This window comes from Glycine soja, chromosome 19 (assembly GCF_004193775.1).
Source record: "Glycine soja cultivar W05 chromosome 19, ASM419377v2, whole genome shotgun sequence".
Lineage (NCBI taxonomy): Eukaryota > Viridiplantae > Streptophyta > Magnoliopsida > Fabales > Fabaceae > Glycine > Glycine soja.
The window spans coordinates 16,552,645-16,563,243 of record NC_041020.1 but is presented as its reverse complement, the minus strand read 5'-3'; the positions used below and the strand labels follow the sequence as shown (position 1 = coordinate 16,563,243).

The following is a 10,599-nucleotide window of genomic DNA, read 5'->3' as shown; positions in this document are numbered from 1 at the left end:
TGATCTGTTGACTTGACTGATTTGCATTTGTAGCATTTGTTTGAGAAACATGACAACATGCTAGATATTTTATTTTAATGGTGCTCACAGTGGTTATGGTGTCAAAAGTTTATTCTAATTTAAAATAATAATAATAATAAAATATAGAAACAATTTTTAACCGTCACTATTCTCGTAAATTTATATCACCAAAGTCATATCGTAACATCAAACTCAATTCGACAGAAAGGACTTGATTTTGACAAATTTTTAAAAATTAGAAAACCTGATTGAAGCTTTCAAAAATAAAGACATAAAATGGGCCATGAACAAAAGGACTAAATTAATAATTAATCCTAATGAATTCAAATCAATCCAAACCATAAAATGCAGATTTTAGTCAATTGTATTAACTACTTAAACGAGACCAAACTAAAACTAAAACTAAAACTTAAAATGTGAATAAGTGACCAATATTCCATTTCAGTCAAGTTTATTTTGGCCCCAAAGTTTTGGTTGAAGCTCCACCACTACGAATCGGATTGTAGACTTAAACTAGGCAAAATTCAATCCAATCCAAACTAAATAGATTAAAATTGATCAGATGGGATCATAAAATGCCACAGATCCAATCCAATCCAATCTGACATGGGGTCACCCCCTATTCTCTACATAAACAACGGAAAATAAGAAATTATAAAATAGTAGTAGTACTGAAAGCAACCTCACAATTTTAACTCAACATTACATAAATGCTATGGTGCCTTGCATTTGTCATAAACTCAAATTAAAAAAGCTATACGTTATCCATTATAGCAAATTACTTAGGCCAACATTTGGTAAATAGCGAGTACTACATGTGAATTCCTACTATAAATAGGACTATTTAGTACGAATAACAGAACGAGGGGAAAGAGAGTCAAGTTTAGCAGTGCAATGAACATGACCATCTCATTTATTTCACTAGTTGAATGACAAGACATACCCCAGGGTGTGATTACTCTCTGCAACGTGCCCTCAGAACTGCGACCAAATTTTGTACGGCCCCCGGTAACATGTACAACAACTGCAACTCTGTACATTGTGATATTTGCATGCAACTATTTGGGAGCTAATCTGATAGGACAGATAGAGAAAGCAATACAACGAGCTGCTTTCGCCAGCATAAACCGCTCTTTTTCATTCAAAGGCCTTTCAATCACTTTGACAACGTTGGCATCCTAGAACAACAAAGATCAAGCAGTGATTAAATGATTAAACTTGCTGTAAGAAACACAAGACAAGAATTCTAGCTATGTTTACTTAACACAAATGCAGCAACCATGAGGAAATATAGAAGTACAGATTGCTCTCACAAATCACAATCAAGTATTAGCAGTAATAAGTAAAAGCAGAAAGCAAATTTTTAAATTGCAAAAGATATTTTATTTAGGTCAGCTACACTGCAGTGCTTAAAAAATTGATAGGAACGTACTTTCTGCTGGTGCTGAACAGAAGGCCGAACGCTGGCAGTTTCACCAATCACAATTATATTGTTAACATTTCCCCTGTCATCCCTTTCTGCTGGTGAAGCAGTTGAATGCTTCCATTGTCCATTAACAATGAACTTGTAGTAATACCTGATGGCAAAGAATGATGTCACATTCGTGTGCAACAAAATCATTGAATCATGCAAAATGTAGGAAACCATGTTACGGTATTGTTTTGGGTGGGAGGTGAAGGGGGGTGATGACAAACAGTTTTATGCTTCTGGTTCAAAAATCAAATGACAAAATAAATTATATAATAAATGGCACTGGCTAGAATATTAGAAAATGTCTTGTAAGAACTTTTAGCCAATTAGGTCATCAAGTTGAGAAAAGAAAAAGCATATACTAAATCCACAGAAAAAATTATGGTAAAAGTAGCACACATACTTTCCTTGTGGTAGTTTAACTTCTACTTCGTGTCTTGATCCACCTTGGTGCTTTGCCTTCAGTGGCTCTTTCCAATTTCCAGTAAAATCTCCTACCAAAGTTACATCCTCTCCCTGAAACATAAAAACCAAAAGGAGTAGTGATATGAATAAGCATTAAAAACTTGAAACTTTGATCAATCTGAATAATAACAAAGCAGGTTTAATCTCTTGATCCTCTTAAATTATCAAAAGATAAATTAGACAGAAGCCACACTGAAATATACAATTGACAAGTTTGTGCCCACATGACATGACCATTCCACACAAATGAGAATATAAAACATAAAGTATTAAAATGAACTATCATTGATCAATCCTACAAATGATATAACAGAAATAATCTCATAACCCTCCTTCAGAATCAAAAGATAAACTAGCCACAAAATGGAAATGGAACTATAACTGACCGGTTTCTTACCTCATGACCATTCCACACAAACACGACAGCATGTGTGGGAGGCCCATCATGTCTTCCATTTTCAGCCATGGCTATAAGATCCCATGTTGCCCATGCAATTGCCGGTCTGCAGTTAAATCACTATGAAATGCTTTTTCTAAGTGAGAGTTAATAGAAAATTATCAGGAAATGATGGTTATTATTCTAAAGGTCAAGCACGGTGATACTCATAGTAATACAAATTCAATCCAAAAAAGGGTTGGAATATGGAGGTGTTCAAAATTGAATCGATCTAATCAAAAACCAAAATGTCAAGCCCAAAAGTCAACATCAAATAAATCAACAGAATCAAATAAGTAAGAAATTAATCAACGTTAAACCAGACTTTATATCTGTGCAAACACATGTATATGTGCATGCATATATGTTAATGTGGATGTCTATGGAACATGGATATGCATAGGTGTGGACATAGTAACTTTTATTATAGTTCCAAGTCAAAATTAATTCTCCACTTTTGATTCCAAAGAAGCATGGGGCTGAAACGATTGAGAATTTCAGACCAATAGCTTTAGCTAACTTTCATTATAAATTACGAAAATCTTAGCTGATCGTTTAGTTACTATTGCGCCGAAATTGATATCTCCTCAACAATGTGCATTTGTTCAAGGCAGAAATATAAGTGACTGCATTGGACTTACTTTTAAGGCAATTAACTTGCTTAAAACCAAAGCTTTTGGTGGAAATATGGCTCTGAAAATTGATGTCCGCAAAGCTTTTGACACTTTGGATTGGAATTTTTTATTTTACGCCCTAGAAGCTTTTGGGTTTAATCAGATCTTCTGTCAGTGGATCAAGGTACTTCTTCATTCTGCCAAGCTTTCTTTTGTAGTTAATGGCATGGCAGCAGGGTTCTTTGCTTGCAAGAGGGTGTGTGAGGCAAGGAGATCCCCTCTCCCCTCCTCTTTTGATTGGCAGAATTAGTTCTCAGCAGAGGGATATCCAAGTTAATTCAGAATGGTCTCTTACCTCGGAGGTCAGGACCAAGGGGCTGTCTCATTCCCAGTCATGCTTTTTTTACAGATGATCTTATGATTTTTTTCCGTGGCCAAAAGAAAGGGTTGATGCATTTGATGACCTTGCTTTCTCAATATGGGGAAGCTTCGGGACAGTGGATTAGCCTGGAAAAGTGCAGATCAGATTTTTTCAGGGCGTTCTCTCTCGAAATAGGATCCTCTCTTAGGGACATCCTTGGTATTGGAAAGGGATCTCTTCCTTTTCATTACCTTGGTGTTCCTATTTTCCAAGGTAGACCACAGGCGAGTTATCTTATGCCCGTTGTCGATAAGATTGCAGCTAAACTAACTTCATGGAAAGGTTTGTTATTATCTTACATAGGTCGTATTCAGCTGGTGAAAGCCACTATTCAGGGGATACTTTTGCATAGCTTCTTCATTTATGCATGGCCACAGCCATCATTAAAGCTATTGGATAGCTATACTCGCAATTTCATCCTCTGGACTGTAGATATGCTTAAAAAGAAATTGGTACAAGTTTCTTGGGCCAAACTTTGCACTCCTATTGCTTCTAGGGAGTTGCGAGTTAGGCCATTACAAGATATTAATAAGGCAGCCATGCTGAGATTGGGATGGCTTTTGGTTACTTCTGATGGGGCTTGGGCTTCTTTGGCTAGAGCAAAAGTATATGTGTGGATCAAATTTCATATCTGGTTATCAAAAGTTCTCTACGTGGCCTGGGATTCGCCCACAGTTAGACAGAGTCATGGAGAATTTAGGCTGGCATCTTGGGAATGGTTCAGCAATATCGTTCTGGTCAGACAGATGGTTGATAACTACCATATTGGAATCTCTTGATATCCCCCAAGAGATGAGACCGATGTTGAAAGCTAAGGTTAGTGACTTCATTTTTGAGGGACCTTGGAATATTCCAATGGATTTTCAAAGCCACTATCCTGAAGTTGTTAATGAGGTTACTCAGGTGGTTATTCCTAAGTCTGGTAAGCCTGATAAGGCAGTTTGGTTTCCATCCATTTCTGGGGAATTATCGTTCCGCGAAGCTTTTTCTTTACTCCAGTCTCTTGGTCTAAAGATTCTTTGGCATGATGCTATCCCTCACTTGAGGTCTTTTCTTTTTTGGAAATTCATTTTGGGAAGGGTGTCATCTGATGAGGAACTGCATAAATGAGGATATCTAATAGTTTCTGTTTGCTCACACTGTGGCCAGGCTTTTGAAACTACTGACCATTTGGTTCTCTCATGCTCTTTTGCAGTTAATATTTGGCAATGGCTGAGTAGTAAAATTGGTTTGGGGTTGGATTTAACGTCTCCCCTCTCTCTTATTTCCATAACTAATCTGAAATTTGGCTCTCAGGTAGAGGATTTTTTTGGCCAGCATAGTAAACGTGGTTTGGTTTCTATGGCTAAATAGAAATAATGTCCATTTTCGAAATGCTGGTGCCTCTGCTGACTTCATAAAGCAGAATGTGCTTACTGCTGTTGCTATTTCGGGTAATTTCTCCAAGGGCACAATGCTTCCTAATATAAATGAGTTTAACTTGCTGAATTCGTTAATGGTCAAGGGTCATCCTAAGAAGCAAATTCATATTAAGCAAGTGCTTTGGATAGCTCCCTCTCCTGGGTGGATAAAGGTAAACACAGATGGTGCAGCTCATGGTTCCCCAGGGGTGGCTGCTAGTGGGGGTCTTTTTCGTGATAGTAGAGGCCAGTTCTAGGGAGGTTTTGCTTGCATATTGGTCTTTCTGATGTGTTTACTACTGAAGTTCAGGGAGTGGTAAAGGCCTTAAAAATTGCCTTAGATAGAGGTTGGTCATCCCTATGGCTGGAAAGTGACTCTTCTTTGGTGGTAGCTTCCTTCCAGCAGCCCCTTTTGGTTCCCTGGCGATTGCGAAATCAATGGGAATATTGCTTGCTTCGTATTAGAAACATGCAGTTTAAAGTGACCCACATTTATCATGAAGGGAATGCATGTGCAGATAAATTGGCCAACTTTGGTGTTCATCACCAAAACTTTACTTGGTGGGAGGTTGTTCCTAATTTTATTAGAGAAGACTATGTCCGTAACGGGATGTGTTTACCTATGTATAGGTATACTTGATCTTTTTCCATGGGTTTGGTTTTTCACCCCCATGCTCTTGTTTATTCCTGCTTTATTTCAATAAATTTGCAGGATTTTTGTTGTCTTGTACCGCTGGTGCCAACCTAGTTGGGATTAGTAGGACATTTCAACAATTAGTCTAACTTTATTAAAAAAAAAAATCTCACTTTTAGATTTGGACATAATATTGTATGATTGATAATTATTTAAAATTATAATTTGATGAATTTATATTAAATTAAAACATAAACCAAACCAAACTATGATATATACTAAACAAAATTTATATTTTAATTTAAAAAAGCATAACAATTTACCTACATTATCCCACACATACTCGATTTGTTAAAAATACTACCCTCAAATAATTCACAACCTTTATTATCTTCCCAAATAATCCATAGTTTATCATGTTTTGTTCTCCTTCAACAGTCCACATATTTAGTGGCCAGTGAAAGAAACTAAGAATGACTGTCTGAAACAGACCATTAAGAAATCAGAAAGATATTCTGAGATACCTCAACAAGAAATTCACTAACATTAGAAGAAAATTCATCTAAATATGAAGAAAACAATGGAAGACACAGATATATTTTTCAAGAAACTTAGCTAATAACTGATAATCTTAAATATAAATTCTTCAGGTGGAAACAGAACGTGCAGAAAATTATCACCCATCAGTCTCAAAGAAAAAGAAAAAACTTGTGTAGTTACCCTTCTTTGTTTACAAATTGCATATAGAAAATAAATTCTTTTACATGAATATGTAGCATGCTCTCATGCCTTCTTTAACAGAATCAATTGAAAAGTAAACATTCAATGCAAAAGTCTTTGAAGTTAGGCAAGATGAACCTGTCAGGCCTGCATGTGTGCATCCCAGTGACCCAAGTATATGCTGCATGAAGGGAAACATCTGTCATCCAATGTAGGTATGCAATCACACAAGCAGGAGAACGATCGAATCCAGAAGTGCAAGTAACAAAAACACGAAGATTCTTCCTTAGCAACCGTAATAAAAGTCCCACACAAAATGGGAGTTTTTTCCTCATATCATAAGAATCCCCCTCCCTGTAAATACATGTAAAGAAATCAAAGTCTGGGAGGAAGAAAAATTAGAGTATTTAAAAGTTTGGAAGCCATTTCCACATGAAAATATTATTGATTCACTTGACTTTAGGACCAGTCTATTAAAAGACGATAAAAATGCTAAATAATATTCACTTTTTGGGAATTCACATCATAAAGTAACAATCACAAAAGCCAGAGGGGTAATGAGAGACCAATCAAGTAAAAATAAAAATAAAAATGGAACATAAAGGTAAGACGGGCTGAGCAGGTAGAACAAAATGAGGAACTGTGTGAAAGAGGTTTGTTTAAAAGAATACTTGGGTTTGAGACTAGAGAGACTTGTGAAAGAATACTTAGAAAGTGAGAATTAGGGATATCCTTGTATCTTTCAATTGTTGTAGTGGAAACCTTGGCTATGCATCAAGGACAAGATGTAACCGTAACTTGTAGAGTGAACCAATATAAATTCCATGCATTGATCTTCTTCTCCCTTACATCATTTTATCTGCTTTTCTAATCAGAGATTGAATTATGAAGATTTTCTGGAAAAAAAAAAATGTTTTCCACTGTATTGTCTTAGTCCTAAACAATGTTCTTTCGTCCTAAGACTAACCTTTCTTTGCATAGTCTTTTACAGGTTTTATATTATAAAATCATTTGATCTGTTAAATTGTTTTTAAAGACAACAAAACACAATTCATCCCCACTTCTCATGTTTTGTATTTTTCTTTTTAAAAAAGTAATTTGACTATGTACCTAAACAATGTAGGATCCTAACAGATAAAAATATCAGATGATGTCCCAAAAGAAGACACAAATAACCATCACTACATGAAATCTAAAAAATTTAAATAAAAATTGGCATGTTATGAACCCTATATTACCGTATAGGATAGTTGATCATGAGAATATTTTTCCTTTGACAAGATTCATTGATTGATTTTGCATTGATTCCCCAATTTTCAGCTTCAGTTCCACTTTGGAAGTTCAGAACAGCAGTAACTCCCTGTAGCAGAAATTTTCCAACTACAATCACAGAGGAATGTAATGCTTGATATGGAAAGAAAACTTCACATAGAAGCTATTACAGTAAAAAGAAACAATTTTGGGGAATTAAAAACAAATATTTTAATTACTAGCACTCACTGTTAGCTTAGGACATGCAATAGTCACTAACTAACCAGAAAGAACTACGATTGATTTACAGAATCCAAAAATTTCACGGCACTACATACCTCTGACTCAAAATACTTTGATTGAATGCTTTGTGCATTTCAACAATGTCTTGGATTTATAAGCAGGATGCAGTTAACTAAAGTTATTTTACCTAGCACACTGCTGTAATGGACTACATTGCAAATATTGGTTGATGACTATAACATTATTTAGTCAACAGAGAGATAACAAAAATAAGTTTTCCTTTCAACACATTCAAGTTTTGCAACCAAAGCTTGTATTTGTATTAAGTAATTTTCGGGCTGTATTTGGAGACTTTTAATCACACCGGTACAACTTGTACCCAGGCTGTGGTTTATCTTGTTTAATATATCAGTTTTTGCTTGTTAAAAAAAAAACGTAATTCGTTTGCACATTGATTGTCAAGGCATAAAATTGGGATTATGGGAAGCTTTCATGGAATTAAGGCAACAATGTCACAATGTCCTTACCTCAACTTTTGACAAGGTTTCTACATCATCTTCTGTTTGTATACAGGATCCCACATATATTTGCTCTGTAATCTAAGAATTTACGAGGTATCAATATTTATAAATATTGTAGAAAGTATGCTATTAAACAAATAATTGTAAGCAAGTAAATTCACATTGCAATACCTTACTATAGCGCATACCAAGAGAGTGATTATAGTACATCTCATCTTTGGAACGATCCAGAGCCTGAATGTATTCCTCAAGCGGAAAACTTCCATGAGCCCAATCTCCATCTCCACACACTTCTTCGGTAAAAACACAAGCAAGTTGTGTTGTGTGTTCAGTAACAATGTTTCTCTCACCATGGGTGATGATATGTTGATTTTGATTGCTCAATAACTTGCTTCCATTTGGTTTAAGAAATTTTGAGTTGAACATCAGAAATCCGGCATTCCCGCAGCTCTCACTAGATGGTTGTAAATTTGATGCCAATAGAGTCTTGTTCCATGTGGCAATAGGAACTCGACCTCTATTGAACACTATTTCAAGATCATTCATCTTGTGCAGTAGTTGAATGGGAAAAGGAGATGTTGGCCTCTCAAGAACCAAGCTAAAAGAACTTGTTTGCTCATTTAGCACCTTCCTGAGGAAACCAAAAGACTGAAAAAATAAAAACAACACGCTGATGAACAGAATAGATTGTGATGATCAACAAAATAGTAACTTTGCATATTTCTAAGGTATCTTAGAACTGTGGGCCTATTTCCAGTAGACAAACGTGATACCGAAGCAATAATACCATGTTGAGATAGAATTAGCAATTAAAGCATTGGTCATTGCTATTAATCATCACTAATCACTTATAGGTGTCACAAACCGCTTCCACAAGCTTGGGTGATCAAGTGAATTCTCACAAATGGTCATATCAAGAATGCTATAATAAATGTTCTTAGACCATGATTTTGGCTGCAACATCAAGGTTTTTAGACCGATTGCGACCACAATCGGTAGCAGTTGTCAGTGATTTACCGCAATGTCAAGAATCATGACAAAACCGTGTGAGTGAGACCACAAGTAAAAACCTTGGACTATATATATAACACTAGAAATATCAAGTTCACCACAGAAATTTTTAAACAACGAGAATTTGATCCATAAACAAAGAAGAGAAAAAGAAAGGGAAAGTTTTCATTTGAAGCAAACATCGTCTTATTCATCAAGATATTTGTTAAAATATTAGTATTAAGTAAAATTTTAACCCTCATTTATTCATTATTTTATAATTTTTATAGACATATTATAATTATTATTATTATTTAAACTACAAAATCCCAATCATAAAAGTCATTACATTCTTACAAAATCTTTTAAAATCCACGGGAATTTTTCATGCCAAAATAGTCTTTTAAAATCTTAATCCAATACACTCCCTAAATTAAGCATTCCCTAAATCCAAACATGTCCTAGAGCAAAATCAGGAGACATACTGTGTATCTCCAACGTCTTTAATTTCAACAAGAGTGTTCTGAGACGAATCGCCAGCTTTCTTCAAAGTGTCGCCCACCATAATTATCCTGGACCTCTCCGCATTACCCTACAATTACAAAAAATAAATAAATAAAAATAAAAATACTCAAAAAAAGCCACGAGGGAATGCAATAAGGGTACCCCTTTGGTGAGAGAGTGGACGATGATTTTGCCGTCAGAAGTTAGCGCGAATCGAATGCCTAGGGGCTTCTCGAGAGTGACGAGGTACTCGTTGAGGTTCATCTTGAACGCGGAGCTACCAGACACTGCGAAAACCCTAAGGTTGAGGGTTCCGACGTTGGAGCGAAGAAGAAGGTGGTGCACCTTGTTGTTTCTGTTGTGGTGGTAGAGGAGGCGAGAGGAGGAGCAACAAGCGTTGTTGTTGGAGCTGCTCACAAACAGCGATGGTGGAGGGTGGTGAGGGTGGTTGCTGAATTGCAGTGGAAGCATGGTTGTGGCTATGGAGGAGGAGATTATGGAATTGAAACTAAGATTGTTTTATGGCTATTTCTGGCTATGGAAACAGAGCATGTGAAGTGTTCTTTCTTGGTCTTGTTTTTTTTTTTTTTTTCGTTAAAGAAAGAATCTAGAAAGGTTTGCGGAAGAGAGGGCACGGGGCAGGGTAAGAAAATGCAAGGTGCACGTGGTGATTGCGTAGGACCCGCTTTCTAAACTTTTCATACGAGGGAACCAAAGTATCTCTCCTCTCAAAATAAATAATAAATAAACATTTTGATCCTTGGACATATAAAAGGAGAATAATTTAGTCTTTCAACGAATAAAATATTTAATTTATCGCATGAATAAAAAATGTAACAATTATACTCTATTAATCTTATCATCTTTATCGTGCATATGCATGGGTGTCAATTAATTTTTGATGAAAG

General features: G+C 35.9%; 1 protein-coding gene across 1 annotated transcript; it reads right to left on the bottom strand.

Moving 5' to 3' along the window:
- Window positions 1-544: 544 nt before the first annotated feature.
- Window positions 545-10,356, bottom strand: LOC114400314 (phosphoglucan phosphatase LSF1, chloroplastic-like). Its single transcript, XM_028362721.1, has 10 exons — window positions 9,854-10,356; window positions 9,673-9,779; window positions 8,369-8,828; window positions 8,204-8,275; window positions 7,421-7,542; window positions 6,321-6,536; window positions 2,355-2,460; window positions 1,896-2,008; window positions 1,454-1,598; window positions 545-1,199 (listed from the first exon to the last, which is right to left on the bottom strand). Exons 1-10 carry the CDS (start codon window positions 10,160-10,162, stop codon window positions 1,080-1,082), a joined length of 1,770 nt encoding a protein of 589 aa, XP_028218522.1. The 5' UTR covers window positions 10,163-10,356; the 3' UTR covers window positions 545-1,079.
- Window positions 10,357-10,599: the final 243 nt, after the last annotated feature.

Coding starts and splice junctions, on each gene's coding strand:
- LOC114400314 (XM_028362721.1), bottom strand. CDS start 10,162: ATGCTTCCACTGCAATTCAGCAACCACCCTCACCACCCTCCACCATCG. Junction 2,461..6,320: donor CACACATGCAGGCCTGACAG/GTTCATCTTGCC, acceptor ATTTAACTGCAG/ACCGGCAATTGCATGGGCAA. Junction 1,599..1,895: donor GTTAAACTACCACAAGGAAA/GTATGTGTGCTA, acceptor CTTTGCCATCAG/GTATTACTACAAGTTCATTG.